Below are 25,175 nucleotides of genomic sequence, written 5' to 3' on the forward strand. Positions count from 1 at the left end.
GTTTTTATTTTATTTTCCAAAGCCCAAATGTAGTGTACTCCTTTAAGAGCAGTTATCTGAAGAAAACGAGAGATTGCACCTTATTACACACAGAATATGTAGTAAAATAGCGGGAAAACAACTTACTCATTTTCAATGGTGACAACCTGAAAGCCGAATCTCCTTACAAGACAGATATTCAGCTTATACAGGTAGGTGACAATGTACGGTGGGAAAAGACAATTAAAGCTGGAGTGCTTGTACAAAACAGTGTGACATTTTCACTTTCAAAGAACAATTAAAGAGAAGGTGTTGCATAAATGTTTTTTAACTGATTAGAGTTGGACACTTAAAATTTCTTTTATTTTAATCTGTTTCTCTTCTCTAACATTTTTATTTATCTCACTTTTTGTACATTGTTATGGGGGTGGCCACATTGCTTGGGCTGGTTTTGTTTTTTTTTAACTGCATTTAAAGACATGCTTGACAGCAAGACTCATGGACATAGACAATAGACAGACTCTGTCCCCTTGAGATGAATGTGAGACATTACTGAGCGCGCTCTGTGACCTGTGAAGAGGTCATTCCACAGGGAGCTGCTATTGTCTCCTCTATCTACTGGTGTCACATGACGCTGCAATGCTGTACAGATCAATTTACAGCAGCCTCCTCTTATCACTAAAGACTCAACAGGAGCTTAGTTTTAGCCCCACTGGTGAGAATGAGAACTACAAGATTTTAGGATTATTCTATAATATAGATTTTAAAAAAATTGGAAAATTAGAAGGAAAAAAAAACCCCCAAAAATTAAAAAAAAAATTAAAAAAAAAAAAAAGGGGGATCATAAAAACATTAATTAAATAAGAAGTCATTTTCTGATGACACATACCCTCTAAAAAAAATGGGATAAGGACACTTATTGGTTCCCCTTCCCATGTGAACAATCCTTTTCAGGTTAAGAACAGCTGCTTATACACCTTCAAAACTTGCTCAGCACAGACGAATGCTTGTGTTCTCCTGCGCAATAGGGACATATCAGCAGGTTAGATTTGTCTCACCTGCTGATAGTTCCCCTTTACGCCTGCATTATTTATTTATATAAATATATATATTTATATATATATATGTATTCAGCTAATGAAGCACTGACTCTTCGGCTGATCGCTGGGGCCTACTACACAATGTAATATTGGCCTATTCAACCAATAATTGCCCATTATAGTACGCCCTTTATAGTTGAAGATATGCTAGGATAACCTACTTCTTATACTTGTAGTTTCCCGCATAATTCCTATCACAGTAGATGTGATATAAAGAAAGTTTGCAATTTACAGTTTTTTTTTGTTTTGTTTTTTTAAAACAGGAAAGAGTCAAAAATCTGGAAGTCCTGTGTATCCCAGGCCATCTGAGTGCTCACAGAGAGTAAGTATAGCTGTTATATAGCAGGCTTCCAGAGACCGAACCTGGATAAAGTATAGCCGTTATGTGGCAGCCTTCAGGAGACTGGACCTGGATATAGTAAGTATAGCTGTTATATAGCTGCCTTCAGGAGTTAGGACCTGGATACAGTAAGTATAGCTGTTATATAGCTGCCTTCAGGAGACTGGACCTGGATACAGTAAGTATAGCTGTTATATAGCAGCCTTCAGGAGACTGGACCTGGATACAGTAAGTATAGCTATTATATAGCCGCCTTTAGGAGACTGGACCTGGATACAGTAACTATAGCTGTTATATAGCTGCCTTCAGGAGACTGGACCTGGATACAGTAAGTATAGCTGTTATATAGCAGCCTTCAGGAGACTGGACCTGGATATAGTAAGTATAGATGTTATATAGCTGCCTTCAGGAGACTAGACATGGATACAGTAAGTATAGCTGTTATATAGCTACCTTCAGGAGACTGTACCTGGATACAGTAAGTATAGCTGTTATATAGCAGCCTTCAGGAGACTGGACCTGGATAAAGTAAGTATAGCTATTATAGAGCTGCCTTCAGGAGACTGGACCTGGATAAAGTAAGTATAGCTATTATAGAGCTGCCTTCAGGAGACTGGACCTGGATACAGTAAGTATAGCTATTAGATAGCTGCCTTCAGGAGACTGGACCTGGATACAGTAAGTATAGCTGTTATATAGCTGCCTTCAGGAGACTGGACCTGGATACAGTAAGTATAGCTGTTATATAGCCGCCTTCAGGAGAATGGACCTGGATACAGTAAGTATAGCTGTTATATAGCCGCCTTCAGGAGACGAGACCTGGATTTCTGGTAAGTTCAGCTTTGTTTTACAGCATGATAACAAAAAATATGTATATTGCATACTTGCTTTATATCACATCTACTGTTGATTTAGATTTTGAAAGTTATAGCGACAGAGACTAAGTTGTATTTTGCAATGAAGTGTAAGCCTTTAAGTATCTTGTATGCAACTTTCTGAAAAGCAATAGAATGAACTATAACTAAGTGTATTACTCAGCATGTACTGTGTACAATCGGACAGATTTGCTCAAATATTCATGACTTTTTAAAGTTGCCGTTTCAACGTAAAGTAGTGAGAAATGCGACATAATGGTCTTAATGATAGCATTGAGCAGTTTAAATGGAAATTACACAGTGCTTGAAATAACACAGTGACAGCACTTCTCATAAATTACTCTCTAAACATCACACATAGAGGGGACGGCTTTATTATTGTGCCACCAAAATCTGTAAATTACAGTTTCTCTTATTACGGCCAAAACTGTGATCGAGCAGATTTTACGCTAATTGATTGACTTCATTTTAAAGCACATTCTATTGTCAGCGCATGAATAGTTCTGCTCCTAATGCGATTCACCGAGAACTGTTGTGTTACAGAAAATATTTTATTTCACCGAAGGACCTTTCTACATGGATTCGTACTGAAATACTTTCACACATCACGGTGTAACCAAGGGAGGATGAAAGGAAAGGCTATTTCTACATGTGCATTAAAGGGGTACTCCGGCGGAAATCCGGCGGATTATCAGCTGCTGTATGTCCTGCAGGAAGTGGTGTATTCTCTCCAGTCTGACACAGTGCTCTCTGCTGCCACCTCTGTCCATGTCAGGAACTGTCCAGAGCAGGAGAGGTTTTCTATGGGGATTTGCTTCTGCTCTGGACAGTTCCTGACATGGACAGAGGTGGCAGCAGAGATCACTGTGTCAGACTGGAGAGATAACACCACTTCCTGTAGCACATACAGCAGCTGATAAGTACTGGAAGCCTGAAGACTTAAATAGAATTACAAATCTATATAAACTTTCAGTTGGAGTTTTTCGCTGGAGTACCCAGTCAGTGGGGGGTGCTGACCTTAATTAAGGGAACAGTGAGTGAGGAACTACAATGCAGACAGGGAATGTCATATTCAGTGATCGCCAACCACAGACCAATGAAAATCAATGGTGATGGAAATGCAACGAATATTTAGTTATATTATAGCAGCTGCACCTGCAGGACGACTATAAGGACTCATTAAATCCGTATATTAACTGTTTAACGACCCAGAAAGGCTCTAACATTACCGGCCATCCAGCGGGCGGCATAGGATCTGCTTAGGAAAAGAAGCCAGCATCATTTAACCTTGTAGTCATCTTCCCATAATGCTGTCTTTGGAAACAAGACAACTGGCTGGAGTCGGCTCTTTTAATCTTTTAGAAAGAGTCTGAACTTATTCTTCATATTATTATGTGCCAGGTACTTGGAAACCAAATGTACGAAACGAAGAAAGGGAACAAAAAAATATTAAAGTCAAAATGAAAGTCAAAAGTGATAAGTTTGGCTGTGATTACAGGATTGTTTCTTACCCTGGGGGACGGTCAGGACTACCCAACACCTACACAGCAGAGACGGGCTGTATTACGGGGATGGGGGGAGGGGAGAGATATTTGGCTCTGCTTGTAAGGTAGTTTAGACCATATACACTTTTTAGTAACATGGCGTGCAGAGTAGCCTTTACTGTAGACTAGTAGAGTAGACATTACCAGTTTAGTTACCAAAATAATTTTCTTACTTTTAAAGTGTCACGGTCCTATTTTTTATTTGATCTTTTTTGCAGAAATCAATAGTCCAGGCGATTTGAAGAAACTTTGTAATTGGGTTTATTAGGCAAATATGCCATTATCTGCATTCAAAAAGACTTTCCCCAGGTCCCCCCCCCCCTCTCATTCACTGCTCATTATCAGGAAATCTCGGCTCTTTTACATCAGTCGGGCCCTGTGTAACCTATGGAGAGGGGAGGGGGAGGAGGGAGATTAGTCGCCAGCAGAGAACAAAGGATTACACAGTGGAAGCTGTATGAAAGCCGGTATTCAGAGGTCAGTGGTGACTTCAGATAGCCCGGTGATGTAGCTGTAAATTAACTCTTTGTTGTCCTGTTTTGGTGCCTCATCTCCTTCCACCCCTCCCCTCTTCATCCCTCCCCTCTTCATAAGAGAACCATGAAGACGGGGGGACAGCTTCAAACTGCTTTTTCATGATAAAAAGGCATGTTCCGGCTAATAAACCCAAGCTCCTGATATACAGCAAGATTTAACAGCCCTTCCTATATATCAGCCTGCTTCTAGGTGTCAATCCAACAAGGAAGGAGGAGAGGAAGCTTTCTAGCCTGCAGCAGATCATGAACTTGGAAAAGCCTTTCTGATACTGTGTACCTAAGAAGAAAATTATTGTTTCTACATCCTGGAAGCACAGACAGATATATGAAAGGTACCAGGTGTCTCCTTGACCTGACAGTCATAACAGTGTCAGCAGTGTGGAACATGAATTACAGCTGACAGATTCCCTTTAAGCCTGTTTGCAGACAGAAACCATCATAAATTAGTTGCGGCAGGAGAGCCTGCGCCTTACCTTGTCTGCCCATCAGGTGAGCGGGGCTTACAGCTGGCATATGCCACAGCAAACCTAAGACTGCCCCATATCTCACAGAGCATTGCTAAACCGGCGGATTACTGAAGGCTGTAAATAGCTTTGATCATTGTTTGTTGAAAATTGAATTACAAGGTGTTGTCCTTGGAAGAAAACGTACGACTTACAGCCAAATATCGGTAGAATTTAAACGATAATCATTTCATGTGTCGTTTATCAAATCTCTTCAGCTGACCATAAAATTCACTAAATAAGAGCTGAATGTACACATGGTTCAGATGGAGTAAATGGTCGTAGCAACGATTGTAACTAATGACCATGGATAGGTTTGTTATAGTGAACGATATCAGGTCGTTCCCAAAAGCGCTCCTTTGCAATCATTTATCGTAATCGTTAAAAATCGCTTAGTTTAATAGGACCCCTTATGCAGAGTATGATTGTTGGGGGAGACAACTGCTCGGACCACCACCGGCCCAAGTCTCCCTATTTGAATAGAGCAGTGTCTGTGAGTGTGCACAGCCGTACCATTCACTGTCTATGGGAGTAGCTGAGTGTCAGACTCCACCGATCAATACATCGATCACCTACCGACAGGATAAGCAATTAATGCTGTGAGACAACTCCTTTAATATTTTCACATATTCTATAAACTCTAGGCCTAAGTTAGACTGGGTTCACACTGCATTTTTGCAGAAAGTTTACCGTATCCGTTTTTAAAGGGGTACTCCAGCAAGAGTTTTTTTTTTTTTTTTTTAATGGGGATTTTCTGCTGCCATGTAAAGAGGTGGCAGCAGAGAGCACTGTGTCAGACTGGAGAGAAAACACCACTTCCTGCAGAGCATACAGCAGCTGAAGACTGGAGTTTTTTTTTAATAGAAGTAAATTACAAATCTCTGGCACTTTCTGACGCCAGTTGGTTTGAAGGGAAAAACAAAAAATTGCCAATTAAATGGTTACTTTTTTACATGTGGTCCACCACATTTATGTGTATGCTAAAGAAAAAGAACACATCCGTTGCAAACTTTTTAAAAAAAAAATAATGGAAGGCGATAGAAAAACGGATTGCAAACAATGACATCTATTTTTTTTATAAAACTTATATACGCTAAATGTTAATTGAAGCTGGCCTTACTGCGATGGATTTTATATGGAAAGGTGTCGCACGTTTGACAATGGTTGTGATATTTTCAATCCATCAGTGATTCCATCTTGCATTGTTTTCTCGCAGCACAATCCAGGTGTGTCAAGTTGCCAAGATTTTACTTGGACTAATGAAATGACTAAGAACCCTAAAATAACGCGGCGGCGGCACAGCGGAGAAGCTGAAGGTTGTTCATAGCATCCACAGAAAATGGATGACACCATCAGGAGCGTATGGCTGTGCTATAAATCCACCTCTGACAACCTGAGAAAGCAGAACATTCCTGTTTGTTGCTGGGAAGGTAATGTAAGTGTAGCGGCGAATTCCTGCGAAGACACGTCTGACATTCCTCAAGAGACACAACATATTTCATTTACATTAAATTCCAGCAGCTTCTGTTTTGGTGGGGGGAGAAATCCTGTGAGACAAAAAAGCAAATATCTTGGTACTTACTATGTAGCAGGGCTCGCAGAACGCTTTCTTGTCCACAGCGTAAAACGGCTGCCCACGCAGTTTGCTGTTACAGGTCATGCAGGTAAAACATTCCACATGAAACACTTGGTCCATAGCCGTGCATCCAGTCCCTTCTCCTACTACATTCTCCCCACAGCGAGAACAGCGACCTAGAACAGAAGAGCGGCCATGACACACCGACAACTTACAAACGTGGACTGTATGGTATGAAAACACGTCACTTAAAGGGTTAATCACATCTTGGCCCTTTCAAATCCTTGGACAAACAAATGGGTGCTGTAGTTATAACTCTCAAAATCTAAATCAACAGGGGTGTGACAAATATAGTTTACAAATATAACAGCTATACTTACAATATCCAGGTCAGAAGACTGGACCTGGATACATTAAGTACAGCTGTTATATAGCAGCCTTCAGGAGACTGGACCTGGATACAGTAAGTATAGCTGTTATATAGAAGCCTTCAGGAGACTGGACCTGGATACAGTAAGTATAGCTGTTATATAGCTGCCTTCAGGAGACTGGACCTGGATACAGTAAGTATAGCTGTTATATAGCTGCCTTCAGGAGATTGGATCTGGATACAGTAAGTATAGCTGTTATATAGCTGCCTTCAGGAGATTGGACCTGGATACAGTAAGTATAGCTGTTATATAGCTGCCTTCAGATGCCTGGACCTGGATACAGTAAGTATAGCTGTTATATAGCTGCCTTCAGGAGCCTGGACCTGGATACAGTAAGTATAGCTGTTATATAGCTGCCTTCAGGAGCCTGGACCTGGATACAGTAAGTATAGCTGTGATATAGCTGCCTTCAGGAGACTGGACCTGGATACAGTAATATAGCTGTTATATAGCTGCCTTCAGGAGACTGGACCTGGATACAGTAAGTGTAGCTGTTCTATAGCTGCCTTCAGGAGACTGGACCTGGATACAGTAAGTATAGCTGTTATATAGCTGCCTTCAGGAGACTGGACCTGGATACAGTAAGTATAGCTGTTCTATAGCAGCCTTCAGGAGACTGGGCCTGGATACAGTAAGTATAGCTGTTCTATAGCCACCTTCAGGAGACTGGACCTGGATACAGTAAGTATAGCTGTTATATAGCAGCCCTCAGGAGACTGGACCTGGATACAGTAAGCATAGGAATTATATAGAAGCCTACAGGAGACTGGACCTGGATACAGTAAGCATAGGCGTTAAATAGAAACCTACAAGAGACTGGACCTGGATTTCTGGTAAGTATAGCTTTGTTTTACAAAAAAAAAATAAAAAAAAAATGTAAACTGTGAAACTTGCTTTATTTCACATCACACATTGATTTAGATTTTGATAGCCATAACGACAGGGCCACTCTAAAAGGATTAGTCCGGTCACAGTAAAATTCTGAGAGCTGGCAGGGGACAAAATAAAAATCAAGGATTGCTCACCTCTCTCTGTATCGTCAATACGCCACCTGACCGGCACCGTGACCCCCAGAATGTCAGAAGGCATTTTTCCCTTGTTGAGATTACATCTTAACCCGGCGGAAAATACCCATCCCGGGTAATGGAAAGCCCGCTCAGCCAATCAGCCACTGCAGCGGCGTCCTGCCCCAGTCACTGGCTGGCTCAGTGGTCAGTCCATCAGCCGGGTTGTGACGTCGACAAGTGAGCATGGTGTGGGAAGCGAAGTAATTTCTTCTATGGCACGATAGAATCTCGCAGCAAATTTTTTACGGCAAATACGGATAGTTTCGCAACAGAGACTGCCATAAAGGAAAAAGCTGTCTACAAACTAAGATTTGAGAAAAACCTAATATGAAAAATCTCTATTGCTTACGTCAATAACAGAACGGCATGCTGAACGTTACACTTCATATTTAAAGGTTTGCTAAAAGTTCTTATTCAATCAAGCTACATAACTAAATTACATTTGACTTCTAATTACTATTGAGCCGCCAAGTTAAAAAGCCCACGATGTGTAGTAGATTTCCGCACTTACATCCGCTTGACAAGAGAAAGGAAGACTTCATTAGGGGCCACATGGACTGTACAAGAATGAGTGCTTAAAGGGGGTCTCCAGTTTAGAATCTAATTTCATAAAAGGGTTCCTTCAGGATCTTCAAGTCTTGGTCAGGGTGGAGAATGGTTACACAGAGCACATGTTCTGTTTGGGCAGCCATTCATCTCCTGGTCACTACACATGCTTGGCTGGTGTGTCTCAGGATTCTTTTATAATATAGATAGAAAAATGGGAAATTAGAATTTATTTTTTTTATATAATATGTTTAACCCATAAACATTTATAGAATAAGTCATTTTCCAATGACACATTCCTTTTAAATACTGTATTACTTGCTGGATAACTTACACTTTCTTTGGGATAAATCTGTATATACATCACTGAAGCTCTGATGTTTTTTTGGCTATATTTTACTAACAAAATTTGGGTTTTATTGTTATTGATAATTGGTAAATTGTGTTTATTTAGTCGCCCAATAGAGCAAACTCTAAATATGAATCGTGTTATTTACCCACCCGATTACTATGGTCTATGTGATGTATTTCTGGCCCTGTAGGTCTTGTGCTTCATTACCCAGACAAAACACTGACTTACATGGGCACTTTGTAATGTGTTACCCATAGGTGGCACTGATCAGTTACTGGAAGCTTCTGCACACAAACTGCTGATCCCTGAGATTGCAGCAGGAGAATACGCTGAACAGCTTCGTCAGGTGACTCTTCTATCAAGTAGGAATTGTGTAAAGAGGAAAACCCATTTAAAACTTAAAAGGAGAAGTCCCACACAACGGACATATAACAGAAAGACAGGGGAGTGGAGGGAAATAAACCACGTTAGCTCACCCGTCCTTGTGCTTTGTAACACCGCTCCAGGGTCCGGGGTTACCAGCAGCTGGCGACCTGCAGCTCTGCTAGCTGCAATGTCACATCCTTGACTGAGTGATTGCCTGCTCAGCCAATCAATGACTGGTGCGGGACACCGGGCAATCGCTCAGCCAATCAGTGACTTGGGGGGAAAGGGAAATCCCCACAGCCAGCAGAGCAAGGTGTGTGACGTATCTGGTTTCCAGCTGCAGATGACATCCAGTGGGAGGCATGGGGACGGGTATGTTTACCATTTTCTAACTCCCCTGCCTGCTGATTTTCACTTTGGTGGGACCTCTCTTTTAACTGAAGAGAATATATATTGGGGGAAAAAAAAATCTCAATGACGTCCTTTTTATCTGAAGAAGAGGTTCTCTACCTCGAAACGCATCTTCACCTTGAGTGCCCTTAATTGTGCTGAATGTTTTCAGGAACATCGCACAGTAATGTGTTTTCGAGAAAAGGTGTATGGGCAACTTCTCCATTACCTCTACTAGAAGTGTTTAAGGCTATGCTCACACACAGTATTTTGCAACCAAAACCAGGAGTGGATTACAAACACAGAAAGGCTATGCTCACACACTGGTGAAATTTAGTGGATGGCCGCCATTTAATGGCAAATCACTGCTGTTATTTCGAAACAATGACCATAGTTTAAAAATTACGACAATTATTTATCATTAACCCCTTCAAGACAGAGGCCTTTGATGCACAAAAGTCCGGGTCAGATTAATGCAATGTTCCTCCCCGCCTTCTAAGAGCTATAGCGCTTTTATTTTTCCACCTAAAGGGCTGGTTGCGGTGTCATTTTTTGCGCCATGATCTCTAGTTTTTATTAATATCATATTGGTGTAACAGAAAAATTTACATTGCTTTTTATAAATTTTGTTGTGATATGTAGTTTAATAAAATCAGCAATCCTGGTGCGTTTTCCCCCCCCCCCCCCCCCCGTTTACCGTGCGGGAACAATAATGTTAGATCAGTGTTATCGGCAATCTATGTATAGAGCCTGCCTGAGAGCAGACTCTACACATAGATCGCTGATGCGACAGGACGGAGGTAAGGAGCTTACCCCCGCCTGTCGGCACATGCGATCGGGACACCTGCAGTATGGCTGCGCGGGTCCCAATCAATCAGTGACAGATGCTTGATCTGTCACTGAGCACTTTAAACGCCGAAATCGCTGTAGATCACAGCGTTTAAGGGGTTAATGAGAGTCAGCTGCCGGATCGCAGCTGACTCTCAATACCTCCGGCCCAGGACACTGATGTGAGCGGGATTGCTCTCACTGCAGCGATCCTGCTCACATCAGGAAGCCCCGTCAGTTACAGGAATGTTTATATACATTCCGACTGCACGCAGTATGTGCAGTAGGAACGTATATATACAGATTGCTGACTGGAAGGGGTTAAATGGCGGCCATCCAATAGATTTCAACAATGTGTGAGCATAGCCTTTCTGTGTTTTCAATTCACTCCTTGTTTTGGTTGCAAAATACTGAGCAAAAATACAGTGTGGGAACATGGCCTTAGGCTATGTTCACACAACATATTTTTTGTATTAATCACGGCCATTGTTGCACATTGCAAATAAATACAAAAATACATTGCATTGAAAATGAATGGGATCCCAGATGGAGTGTATACACTCAGTCTAGGATTGCTAGTGGCCGCAGTAATAACTGACATGTCAGTTTTGTGCAGTCGCTATTCTCTTAAATAGCGGCCACACAAGCCTGACCGGTCACGCAATGGAGAGTGCTGCTCCGACCGCACTATTGTGTTCAATGGTGAACTAGGATGAGGGCGCAAACTGATGCGCCTGCATCCCAATTCAATAGAATTGAAGTTTATCCCGGCCAGTACTGCAGTACTGGCCGGGATAGACTTCACTGATACCAGCCGTTCTGTGACATGGCTGGATCACAGAACAGCCGGTGTCATATGTAGTGTGAACCCGGCCTTAGAATGCAAATTCATCCCTGATCCATTGGCATGTATGTCACGTAAAAGGTTTTATATAAGAATGTAATCACATAGCAGTTTGATCTATGGGAGTGGAAAAGATAATAGGAGCACAGAATATGGCAAAAGAGTTGGGTGAGAGCACTGTACAGCGGAGTCAGAAGGGTCTATTAATCCCAGGTGTCACTGGGTTTTTTTTGTATGTGATCCTGACATACAGGGGGAGGTTGAAAGGTAACGGCGAAGGCCGACGACCTCATTTAACCCAAATGACTTCCATGTAATTATCTGTAAACATTTTCTCCTTGACTTCCCATAAAGCCTGGAAGCCTGCTAGCGTGTTTAATTAAATCCCGCCATTCAAAGCCTATCTGCTCCAATACAACTTTTAATATGCCAAGATCCGGCTTTCCATATTCTGACTAATATAGTTATTAGCTGACAGCTATGTGGATGCAGCAATTACCATGCTACATGGACCCAGGGCTGGGAATATTTCATGCAAATCGCAAGCGCTGCCGCTACAGATTTGCCCTTTTCCAATTACTTGATCAATGGGCCATAATAACAGTGGATAAGCTGTCGGCTCCATGCTAAATGAAATGGATGAATGGGAGATAAGTATGTGGAGACAATAAATTGGCAAAGACACAGACGGCGTAAAAAAAAAAAAAGAAAATAAAAAGGTTTGATCGGTAAGGCTGGAGGAGATGATTAGCATTACAAGTGATAAAACTATTTGCTTTAATGACGGAAATGAATTCGGTTCAGCGCGATGCTTCAGGCACTCTGACTGTGCTTCTAGATCTATAGCGTCTAAACAATATTACACTTAACCTTTATCCCCGTAACCCTTAGTCGGATGCTGGAACAAGCCAGCAGGTCATCAAAGAGCATAAACATATTCACTGAATGCTGGTAGTTTCAGAGAAACCAATCCTACACGGCAGCTCCGACATGGTTTAGCCAGCTTACTCCTCTGTAGAATCGCCATCTGGGAACCGATCTGAAAAAGTCACGTCGAAAAAGCTGCCAATTATACTTTTTTTGTTCTTCTTTTAGCCTAAAATACAGCTGCCTGAAAAATACGGGAGGCGAAGTGACGATGTTGGGGGAATCTGGAGGAACTGTAAGGGCCTTATCACATGGAGCCATAACCAAATCCATCTGATTCAGCCGATTATCAGATGATTGGGTCTTTAGATTCGAACATAAAATAATCGTCCACCGGCCGCGCATTACTACGTGTAATTTCCAAGTGTAATGGTGCATTTACACGAAACGACTAATGTTTGAATTTTCGCGATAATGATCGCATTTGAGCGATAATCGGCTCGTGTAAACACAGCGAACGATCAAGCGACGAGCGATAAATCGTTCATCGTGATCTTTCAACAAGTTCTCAAATCAGTGTTGGTTGTTCACTGAAAATTCGCAGATCGCTTTGTCTAAACAGTCTTTCACCGATTCACCCCATGTGTGAGATGGGCTTAAGCGATCCCAAAACGATTTTTTTTTAAACAATAAATCATTCTGTCTAAACGCTGTACGTTATTAAAAACATATCATTACTTCAAAATCTTTAATTGTTCGATTAGGCGAATTATCGCTCCGTGTAAACGCACCATAATAGTGATGGGCGGCCGAAATGGTTTAATATTACCTTTCCATGCTCCTAGCTTTCTCCTGCCCTCTGCTTGCTTCCCGACACCGTGGCTGCTGCTTTAAAGCATGAACTGACAGACCGCTCAACCAATCACTGGCCAGGAAGCAAGCAGAGGGCGGGAGAAAACCGGTAGTGTGGAGAGGAGATTTATATCAGTTTAGGGCAAGAGCTGCACGGACATCACTAACTAAAATATATATATATATTATATATATATATATATGTAATAGGCTCAGTACACAAACGCCAATCTAGACACTATTGATCTAATAGGACCCTAAAGCACCTCTCTCTCTCGTTGCATAAAAAGGTGTGAAGAGGGACTAAACGTTATGTGATAAATTCAGCTCTGCAACACGTGCATCTTTAATGCGGCTGTTAGCTTTTGCGATACAAACTAGAAACTGTTCTCCATGCACCATGACGATAGCACAAGATAAAGGCGTACATAATGTGAACTGAGTGAAGTGTAAATTATCGCCAAAATCAATGCACATGCTGCTTTCATATTCCTACAAAAAAAAAAAAAAAAAAACAGAAATCACTCAGTTCAAAAGCTGTTTTAACAGATCCGAAAGGAAAATTGCCACTCAGTCTTCTAGAATCTTCTACAAAAACATCCAAAAAAGTAAAAAGTTCCTTTTTAGTAATGTCAGTGAAAGTCGTGACCCTCAGCCTTTTCTGGTAGTCGCAGGATTCTCAAGGTGTTCCTACACAGTCTGTTCTCTAAATCATTTGACTTCTACCTCCACAGATCTGCAGCTTTCTCCAAGGACGTAATAGTATGTGGCACAGATCAAACCTATCGTCTCTCTCTAATACTTTGCCCTCCACAGACTTCCTCCCCTCCCTCGAGGCCTGCATGTCCTGTCTGATGAGGCCTACATCTATTTTAACCTCATTACTGTGGCCTTGCAAAAGGAGATCGCTGTGAGCATTCTCTCTGTACCCTCTTTTGTGGTAGCTTCACTTGTTTCACCTAACTTGTTTTGGAGTGACAACCCACATAGCCAATCATGGGGCGCGGTGCTGTCCCATCTCTGTCACTGTATCGCTGAGTGGGCTGTCACTCCCGAGATGGGTCCTCCCGCTGGGGGAGCACAGAGAGGTAAGTAAAGGCTCTTCTAAGCACAGGTACATATTAGAGGTTTTCTACTTCTAATGATGAATTATGTCATATCCACTTTAAGGTACAGTCATATGTACAGGATATGCTGCAGAATTAACAGTGCAGATATCAATGTAAGTAATGGAAGACAACATTAAATCTGCTACAGATCCTGTACACGTGACATGTACATGTATTCTTAACATCAATTATAATTCACACTATACCCAGACCTATTGGGCCCCATAGAGTTCCTTAGAAGTCTGACTTCTTTCTAATCCAGAGCGGACGTGCTGCAGTGCAGTCTTCTCTTAGCTCGTTCTACCGATCGGTACAGGTGGGAACAGACAGACCAGGGCCAATCAAAACTTCTCACATGTCTCTATGAAAAAAGTTGTTTGTAACGACAGTGACTCTTTAAAACTTGGTTGCCATTGACTAATAATAAAATATAAAAAATAGACTAAGGTTCACATAATATAAAGTCACAACATGTCGCTTTCATCAAACCATTGAGAAGGGCCCAGACCTGGTTTGAAATCTTTGGCTCATACAGTATTTTTAACCAAAGCCAAGAGTGGGTCAAAAACACAGGAAAAAAAAAGGGTAAATCTTAAAGGAATAGTCTTCTTTGTGTCAGTTCCACTGATTTTAGCTAAAAATATCCCAATGTGTGAACCCAGCCGTGGCAGACAAGGATGTGGAAAATTGGGTGAATGATGATGGAATTGGCAGGGGTAAAGAACCACAACCTACTATGCACACCGCTGTAGATACCTAGTGAGTTAGATAAATAAGATTGTACATAGTAACACAGTTAATGAGGTTGAAAGAGTCCATCAAGTTCAACCTACACAAAACCCTACTATGCTGATCCAGAAGAGGCAAAAACATTTATGAGACAGATGTCAAGTGCCCCGTCACAGGGAGAAGATTCCTTCCCGACTCCAATGACAAACAGCACAAATCCCTAAATAACCGTCCTATCACATGTAATCTAATGCCCATAACTTGTAACATTATATTTTTCAAGAAAAGCATCCAGGCCTCCCTTGAACTTAAGAAATCAGCCATGACACCATCATGTTGTAGAGAGTTCCATAGTCTCACTACTCTTACAGTAAAGAATATAGAGAGTTCCATTATCTCACTGCTCTTACAATAAAGAATATAGAGAGTTCCATAGTCTTACAGTAAAGAATATAGAGAGTTCCATAGTGTCACTGCTCTTACAGTAAATATTATAGAGAGTTCCATAGTGTCACTGTTTTTACAGTACACAGTACAGTATGCTTATCATTTTCTCAGGTTTTAATACTTTCTAGTCATTTCTCACCAAAATACTCTTCGGAAGGAGGGTTCTCCATGTCATACAGCATCTTCTTCGTCAGTCTATCCAGTTCATCCTCTGGCCGCAGAGCAGGACCTCCAGAAGAGTAGGATGGCTGCAAGAAAGAAGATTTAGAAACATGTAAAACTTTGTAGGCCAGAAGAGCATGGGACAGTCCAAGGACCATCGAGGAGTTGCATGGCCGTTCATGGTCTGCTTAGAGTTTATTGCTCAGTATTCATATAACACGCAGCAGATTGGCCCGGGGTTCCCCACTGTGCACACATTTAGTTCTTACAGTCAACAATTTCCTTTACACTTATAATCCATTGTTAGAGTCTCAGCAGGTTGTATCTTACCTAATGTTCCAGGCCTGGTGCTGAAGAAATATGTGAGAATCATCGATATAATTGGATTTTTTTTTACTTGAGGTCTAAAGGGATTAATAGGTCCTTTAAATGCTTGTCTAGATCTGTCTTCTGCGCTGTATTACACATGTGGGCATTATCAAATTAAAGAGCAGAAATTGCCTGGTTCTAATGGGCACTCGGGGCATTCATTTGTCGGATTAGTACGAAATCTGGCCAGTCTATTGGTGGGAAGCTGGGAGCGATGGAGGATAATCGGGTGTGCAGAGGGTTCTGAATAATTAGATATATGCATGGGGGGGGGGGGGGGGGGTATGTCACCAGATATACGATCAATACTTACATTTAATTGTTTCATCACAAACAACCTCACATTTTCTAACATTAAACTGATCTCGGAGCCACTCACCACTTACGTGACTGAAGCCAAATCACTAATAAATAAGTATTTTTGCAGATATCAATATTAAAAGCGATTTTAGGCAACTGTGTTGTAATGTTTTTAGGCAAAAAGCCTCTTTCTGTACTCAAGCTGTTTCCCAGCCTCCCCCCCAACCCCCCCTTACTACTTATCTGTTCATTATCAGACAAAGTTGTCTACATGACAGAGGAGCAAAGTGAAGATGGATTTACTGTGTCCATTATAAACTATGGAGGGGGGAGGGGCCGAGGTGGCTGAATGAGCAGGAAGAGCAGAGAAGCAGCTGTACAGTTTGGAGACTGTGTGCGCACATAAAATACTGGATTCACAGGTCAGAAAGATCAGTGCTTATCTGGGATTGCAGGATGATGTGCTGTGCAGGGCTGCCTTTTCTCCTCTCCGTGCTCACTCATCCCCCTCGACCCCTCCCTTCTCAATAGACCATAATAGACACCGAAATACTGCTTCTTCTGAAGTAAGGTAGGAGGCTGCAAAACAGGTTTTCGAGTACAGAAGGAAAATCTTTTGCTTAATTAAACCTATTACAGAGTTTCTTAAAATTGCTTGAACTATTGATTCCTGAAAAGTGACATTTAATCACGCATTAAAGGGGTATTCCACCCAAGAGATTAAAAATTAAATGCTCCCACATCTAGCCGGTCTTACCAAGTCCACATGAGTATTCTCAGCCATGTCCAGTCTTTCTAGCTGCCGCTGTTCCTGAGTTCCAAGTTTCGCTAAAAGCCAGTCTATATCCAAGATGGCGCCGGCCAGGAAACTACATCTCCCAGCATGCATTGCACCTCAGAGTCAAGTGTCTGCCCATCGCTGGCTGAATCTACTTCAGCATTACACTGTAAACAAAATCTCTTTCCATCCATTTCCTACCTATCTGCCTATCTATGAATCTACATAGATTAGAGAGAGCAATAAACGAAACTGTTTCCTTTCCCCTATACTGCTAAGGAGGCTGTCACCATTTTGTTGTTTCCCCTCCCCTTGGCCAGGTGTTCACTGATTGGTGTGATGTCAGTGGTGGGTGGGGGTTACAGATGAGGTGTTACAGCCTGGCAACAAAGGAGACCGATCATGTGACTTCTGTCCTCCCCCTCCCTTCTGAGACCAAAGAGTGGAGACCAGGAAGTGGACCAGGAAGTGAGGATGTTCTGCAGCCTCAGGGTGTGAGGCAGGATGTGCTGCAGACAAAACGGCCCAATTCATACAGTATAATAGAAACCTATTACACACAAGCTTAGGGTGGTATTACACGGGCCGAGCAGGGCCCGATAATACCTGTAAACGAGCAGCGATCTGCTAGATCGTTGCTCGTTTACTGGGCCTATTACACGGCCCGATAATCGTTTGACAAGAGCTGCAAGGACATCGTTACCGATGTCCTTGCAGCCCTTGCTAAACTGGCATACATTACCCATCCACGTTCCAGGGCTGCTCCTGCCGTCCACTTCTCCCGGGGGTCCCGCGCGCTCTCTAGCGTCACAGCAGCCTGTCAGCTGGTAGGCCGCTCAGCCAATCACAGGCCGGGACCGCCGCGGCCTGTGATTGGCTGAGCGGCCTATCAGCTGACAGGCCTCTGTGACGCTAGAGCGCGCGCGGGACGCAGGGAGAAGCGGACGGCAGGAGCAGCCCTGGAACGTGGATGGGTAATGTATATCGTTAGTCGCCGGCCACGCACCGCTATTACACGCAGCGGTGCGCGGTCGGCGCCCGACGAAAATAGGTTCTAAACTTTATCAACGATCAGCCGATGATCGTTGTCATCGGCTGATCGTTGCATTTATTACACGGAGCGATAATCGGCCGAATCGGGACAATTCGGCCGATTATCGTTCCGTGTAATACCACCCTTAGATTATGGGCAGGAATCCAACAGGGCTACATTTTCTTAAGTGGAGTACCTCTTTAAGGAAAATATCCATTTATCTCCTATAGATCACTGTTCACAATTAACCCCTTATATCAGGACAATAAAAAGGGATCCAGCTAGCATGCAGCCCAGTTCTCCCTTGTATTCATAGCAGACTGTAAGGAATACTCGCTTCCTTTGTAATTAGATTCACAGAAAACATAGTAAGCGAGGCAAAAAGAACACAATGTTCAGAGCTGCCAGTCATGGTTAAATAATTAGTCACCATTACGTGAAGCCGCTCATGATGCTCCATGAAAGGAATCGCTCAGTATTATACAAGCTGCACAGTTTATTAATCTGTACAATGCCAACATCCTGCTCCTAAAGGGGGCTGCCGCCAATCTGCACTGATAATGTCCTGTACGGGGTAGCCAGCCTTGTCTGACACTCTTACATGGACAGACATGCTCTCTATAGACCGGGAGGTCAAAGTCAGAACTACAACTCCCATCGTGCCTGGACGGCCAAAGATTTAATTCTCCAGGCATGATGGGGATAGTAGTTCTATAAGAGTTGGAGGGGCTGAGATTGACACCTGTGCAGTAGACAGCGGTCAGTGTTAAATCACCTACCTGACTAAAACATGTATCTCTAAAGGCTTGCCATACACATTAGATAGCGCAGCATGCTAGTGTTTTCAGTGGAAGGATGTGAATAAGCCATTTTCTTTTAAATCAACTGGTGACAAAGTGCCATGGATTTTTAACTTACTTCTAGTAAAAATGCTCAAGTCTTCCAGTACTTATCAGCTGCTGTATGTCCTACAGCAAGTGGTGTATTCTCTCCAGTCTGACAGTGTTCTCTGCTGCCACCTCTGTCCATGTCAGGAACTGTCCAGAGCAGCAGCAAAAGCCCATAGAAAACCTCTCCTGCTCTGAGCAGTTCCTGACATGGACAGAGGTGGCAGCAGAGAGCACTGTGTCAGACTGGAGAGAATACACCACTTTCTGCAGGACATACAGCAGCTGATAGGTACTGGAAGACTTGAGAATTTTTAATAGAAGTAAATTACAAATCTGGCAGTTTCTGGCAAAGATTTTTCTTTTTTTTTTGTGAAATACCCCTTTAACTCTGCCCTTCATAGGTATTTCTTAAGAACACTTGACAATAGCTGCAGTTTACCTTAAACTGCTGAAGATTCTCAAATGTAAGTAGGAATGAAGCAGAGAGGCACAGCAATGTTTCCCAGCACCCTGTTACAAAGATCCCATGAAACCGATGGTAAGCAATAAACGTTATCCACTCTGCAGACAGCTGTTTCAGGGTTGTTGCCCCTCATCAGTGCAGAGCGGGGTGTTGGCCGGCTATTGAGAGGTCTATCGACGTGAGTCAAAGGGATACAAAATCTCCTTAAGGGGAGTCCGTCATAAAGATGTGTGGAGACTTACAGACCAGTATCCTTTCTCCCAGTGGTAATATACAAGGTGTCTGAGCCTTCACCATTTACCATGAAACGGATAGGGTTGGTTTTTACAGATCTGACTATGATGCCTGGATAAAGGACAGGAAAGGAGGGACTCTAGGATTTGGCAGGGTGATCATGTGAAGTGTACAGCGGCATGGCACAGAGGTGCAGAAGCAATGACCGGAGCTGCTGAAATGAGTCATCTAATCCGTGTCTTACTCCGTCCACAGCAGGGCTAAATAATCGATTCTCATCCATTAACATTATCCGCTTTTTATGCTGAAACCGGCAGGATAACGACAAAACGCCCGCTCTTTATATTACGGATTTCAAAAGAAAATCACATTTAGACTATTATGCCTTTGGCTCAGTTGGCTTTGACTCCCAATCTAACAAGTAGAACGCACCTTTCCAATTAACGGCGTACGACGGGGATCCAGGAAAATGGGGGCGAAAGAAAACCATCTACGATATACTGTCTGGCTCGGTTTCCTGGGCAGGAATAGGGATTTGCATCACAAAAAAAAAAAAAAAAAAAGGTAATTGCCACTAAACTAACGATATTTGTCTCCTCTGATAAATCCTCGTGTGAATAACACATCCAGGGATCCGAGCAGACGAGGTTCCAAATGGGCGCTGTATCTATCTTGGTGCAAACAGGAGAAAGTCGTCCTGCATTACTAGGTACAAGCACGTAAAGCCCTATTACACGAAGCCATTATCAGCCATATTTGGCCGATCATTGGCCAATACGCACAATAATCGCTTTGTGTAATGCTGAGTTTACACGAAACGATCATTCGAATTTTTGCAACAATGGCATTTGAGTAACAATCGTTCTGTGTAAACACAGCAAACGATTAAGCAATGAGAGAAAAATCGTTCTATTTTGATCCTTCAAAGTGTTCTCAAATCGTCGATCGTAATTCGCTAAAAATTCTCAGATCGCTTCATGTAAAACAGTCTTTCAAAGATTCACCCTATGTGAAAGATGAGCTTAAGCAATCTTAAAAAGGATCGCAATAACGATTTTTCTTACAAATTTTCTAACAATTTATTTGGCTAAACGCTGATCTTAAAACCAAATTGTTGCTTCAAAATCGTTAAACGAAAAAAAAAAAAAAAAAAACCATTTAAAAAACGCAGTGTGAACCCAGCCTAAAGTACAATGTATCAGTCTACAGTCTCTTGGCTAACAAGACCGGGGATGCAGCCATTTCTGACTAAAATCAATTGGTCGGTACCTTCTACAGTAGAGGATATGTTGCTGCACGTTCCGTGATTTCCATATATAAAATTATTTGCAAATACGGACAGCAATTTCACCTCTCGGTAGTGGTGTGAGCGCGCTCTCCACCCCGGCACGGTGCGTCTCTTAGCACCTGGATATAGGAAAGTGTGCAGTCTCTGCCTATTAGGAGTTCTCCTTCCGGAGAGCAGCGTAACAGATTGTCAATAAGCTGTTACTAGACGGAGGGAGTCTGGCACGACAGATGTCCTTAAGTGCCCTTTCATCCTTCCTCTTATCAGAGAATTAAACTTTACAGAAGAAGAGACAGACAGATCGAGCATTATCTAAATGACTGCTTTATAGGTTTGTATCATATGAACCTCTACAGAGCCATTATTCCCCAAACGGCAAAATCGCTGCTAAGCACTGCTTTAATACACAAGCTGCTCCGCGTATTTAGAGCGGCACATAAGCCGGCCTTGTTTCAGTAATGAGCACAATATTCATTTCTAGTATGCAGGACTGTAATTGTAAGATACAGTATAAAACATGGACGACGGTGCAGACGTGATACAGGGTCACCTAGACCAGCGATGGTCTGGTTTTCTGTGGGGGATTTGCTGCTGCTCTGTACAGTTCCTGACATGGACAGAGGTGGCAGCAGAGAGCACTGTGTCACACTGGGGAGAATACACTACTTCCTGCAGGACATACAGCAGCTGATAAGTACTAGAAGACTTATTTTTAAATAGAATTAAATTACAAATCTCTGGAACCAGTTGATTAGAAGAATATTTTTGTGAACAGCCCCATGTCTTGGCATTGGGTGAACAAATAAGTTAACAAGTCAAAGCCACTGAACGCCTTCCCCTTTTCGAACATTGAATTTCTTTATCATTGTCTTAAAGTGCAATTGTCATACGACACTGTGCTTATTCAGATTACATCCTGCCAACATGTTCCGCAGCTATGTAAGGAGAATGTTATCTTTTCCATCATGTCCCTTATGGGGCTTAGTCTCTAAATCCCTTTCACTAACACAAAGTCCGAGGAGACCGAAAGCCCAACCTGCATGAATGTCCTTCCGCACTGCAAAAGCATGCAAACCCAGGAGAACATGCAGAATCCATGCGGATGCAGCGCAAGGTGGCGATGGGGCAACTGAGGCAACACAGCATGGTCTCCATGGACTCCTCATAGTCTGTAAGCTCCTGCCGGCTGTAATCTCTGACTATGTATATACCCCAGAAGAACTGGAAAGTGCTGTGGAATCTGTTGGCGTAGTATAAATGAAAATTAAAGGGGAACTATTAGCAGGTTAGAGAAATCCAACCTACTGCTATGTCCCTATTGCACAGGAGACGCTGAGGAGAAAGGTATGTGTCTTACAGCGCGTCCCTTATCTTCCTCCTTGGTGCCGTTACGGTGCAGTTAGTAGTTTGCTCCACGATCCGGTGAGACCATTAGGACCACTGCCTCCATTATGCCGATCTGTCCCTTTCCATTCTAATCATTAGAAAGAGGCGGACCGGCCAGGAGTGAATTGGCACTATGGGGACGGCCAGTGCTCCTAATGGTGTCACTGGATCATGGAGCAAACTACTAACTGCACTGGAACAGCACCGAGGATGAAGGTGAGAGACCCACCGTCCTCCTCAGAGTATCCTGTGCAATAGGGACATATCAGCAGGTTAGATTTGTCTCAACTCCTGATAACATATTATTATTATTAATAATAAAAAGGAGCAGGTAGTATAACATCTGTAAATGTTATCAGTATAAAGGAGTCCAGCTTGGGTATTCCCAATGTAGAAAAAGAGACTGACCAATGTTGGAGGTTTTTTGGATGGTAAAATGTTTTCCGGGAATTCCGGCCTGGTAGAAAGGCTTGTGGCCTGGGAGAGAACGCGGCCCCATCAGCTCCATCATAGAAACCACAACCAAACAGCTGAATTATACCATGTATATACACTCACAGGGGGGGGATTAATCTACATTATAGCTATACATGCTTTTAGAGCAGAGTGGTGGCTGGTAACAGACAATGAGTTTGCAATAATATGAGGAAAAGAGCCGCCCATCAGAAGGTAGCGGCAAGTTTGCAAAAAGAATGTACTTACAAAAATATTTAACTTCTTGAGTCCTCTAACTGAGTGAATTCAACTCTTTCGCTACATCGTTGTCTCCTGTAACCTTGTAGAATGAGTTTGTATAAAGCGCAGCACCTCGGTTTATGGCGGCATCTCATACATACACATCTATTTGTCATCTCACGTTACTGATGCAATGGAGCCAATAATTACAGTTTGCATATGAAAGGAATAGAAATGATACGTGTAATGGCACAATGTTACGCAGCATGGGCCGTGGTGTTAGGCAACATTACTGCACAACATGAACACACACCTCATGCCTTAACCCAGCACGAAGGAAAGATCAGAATAAAACCGCAGTAATGTGTTTGTACTGTGTATTGATTCCGGCAGAGGAAAGAGCCATGAAGCAGCGGCCGGGCCCCCTCCCACCGGACAGATCAATAGTCATTGAATAGTCGCATTGTTGTCACTGGGAAGGTTTCTGGGGTGCAGGGTCTCGTTTTCCAAGAAGCAGACCAATTTCACTAGCACAACTATCTACTCGCAGAAAAGGCGTCCGTCGTCTTAAGTTAACAAAGATATCAAGAGCAGAGTATCGGAATCGCTCGCACGTAAACGAGAAAAAGAGCGGACTCATGGTAGGGATGTGCTTAACAAGGAGCAGGACAGACGTACAGGAAGCAGGACGGGCGAAGCAGCCACAGGCCGGGCTCACACTAGGTTTTTGCAGGAAAAAAAAAAAAAGTGACAAAGCGGATGTATTCGTGTGCACCTGTTTTGATCAGTTTTTCTACTGACTTCAATTATTAAAAAAAGGATTAAAAAAAAAAAAAAAAAAAGATCAAATTACATCTTTTTTAGCATATACAAAAACACGGTCGGCTATGTTTGTTTACACTAAAAAAATGATGCATTTTGATCCTTTTTTATAATAGAAGTCAATGGAAAAAAACGGATCAAAACGGATACATCAGTTTTTTTTTTGCGTAAAACAAATTGCAAAAACACAGTGTGAACAGAGTCATGAAGAAACGGGGATGTGCAGCTAACGAATACTGGCTCCACATTAGGACCTATCCTGTATGGAAGACAAATAAGTGATAAGTCAGACTGCAGAAGAAAATCATAGCATGTTCCATCTGTTGTCATTCTATAGCACAGGTGTAAGTCTCAGGCCCTCCAGCTGTTACAAAACTACAATTCCCATCATACATGGACAGTCCAAGCTTTAGCTCTCCAGGCATGATGGGAGCAGGGGCGGTCTTGGCATTTCTGGGGCCCCAAGCGAAGTTATGTCTCGACACACGTTCCAAAACAATAGATCGCTGTGTGTTGCCCCCAGTAGTATATACCCCTTGTGCGCTACCGCCAGTAATATATACTCCTTGTGTGCTGCCCCCTATAGTATTTACCCCTTGTGTCCTGCCCCCAGTAGTATATACCCCTTGTTTGCTTCCCTCAGTAGTATATAAACCTCTGTGTGTTCCCCCAGTTATATATAGCCCCCCGTGTGCTCCCCCAGAAGTATATAGACCTCCTGTGTGCTGCCCCAGTTGTATACAGACCCCCTGTGTGCTGCCCCCAGTTGTATAGACCCCTGTGTGCTCCTCCAGTAGTATATAAACCCCCTGTGTGGTTCCCCCAGTAGTATATAGACCCCCTGTGTGCCCCACCAGTATTATATAGACCCCTTGTGTGCTGCCCCAGTAGTATACAGACCCCTGGGTGCTCCCCCAGTTATATATAGACCACCTGTGTGCCTCACAAGTAGCATATAGACCCCTGTGTTCCCCACCAGTAGTATATAGACCCCTGTGTGGTCCCCCAGTAGTATATAGCCCCCATGTGTGCTCCCCCACTTGGATATAGACCTCCTGTGTGCTCTCCAAGTTGTATATAGACCCCATTCTGCTGCCCCAAGTAGTATATAGACCCCCTGTGTGCTGCCCCCAGTAGTATATAGACCCCTCTGTGAAGCCCCTGTAGTCTATAGCCCCCCTGTGTGCTCCCCCTGTTATATAGCCCCCCCTGTGTGCTCCCCCCATTTATATATACCCCCGATGTGCGCTCCCCCAGTTAAACAGACTCCTGTGTGCTCCCCCTCCCATATAGTATATAACACAATAAAACAAACACTTATACTCACCTGGGTCCGGGCGTCTCCACTTCTCTTCACTCTTGTGGCCGCAGGAAGGGTTTTCCCTGCGGTCACAAGAGGCCGTGCTCCCCTTGTCCTGGCGCCGATGCTCCAGTGATGTCACTGGAGCGCCGGCAGCACAAGGACAAAGCTGCCACTTGTGACCGCAGGGAAAA

At 43.0% G+C, this 25,175-nt stretch overlaps 1 protein-coding gene across 2 annotated transcripts in view; it reads right to left on the reverse strand.

Moving 5' to 3' along the window:
• The window catches only part of LPP (LIM domain containing preferred translocation partner in lipoma), a 167,116-nt gene that overhangs the window by 35,725 nt on the left and 106,216 nt on the right, over positions 1-25,175 (reverse strand). For both annotated transcript variants that reach the window (XM_069974422.1, XM_069974423.1), the window contains 2 exons: positions 15,421-15,529; positions 6,460-6,629 (listed from right to left, as the gene is read on the reverse strand). In XM_069974422.1, the coding sequence (XP_069830523.1) occupies positions 6,460-6,629; positions 15,421-15,529 (279 nt within the window). The remainder of the gene's footprint in view (positions 1-6,459; positions 6,630-15,420; positions 15,530-25,175) is intronic.

The sequence above is a fragment of the Dendropsophus ebraccatus genome, chromosome 6, assembly GCF_027789765.1.
Source record: "Dendropsophus ebraccatus isolate aDenEbr1 chromosome 6, aDenEbr1.pat, whole genome shotgun sequence".
Lineage (NCBI taxonomy): Eukaryota > Metazoa > Chordata > Amphibia > Anura > Hylidae > Dendropsophus > Dendropsophus ebraccatus.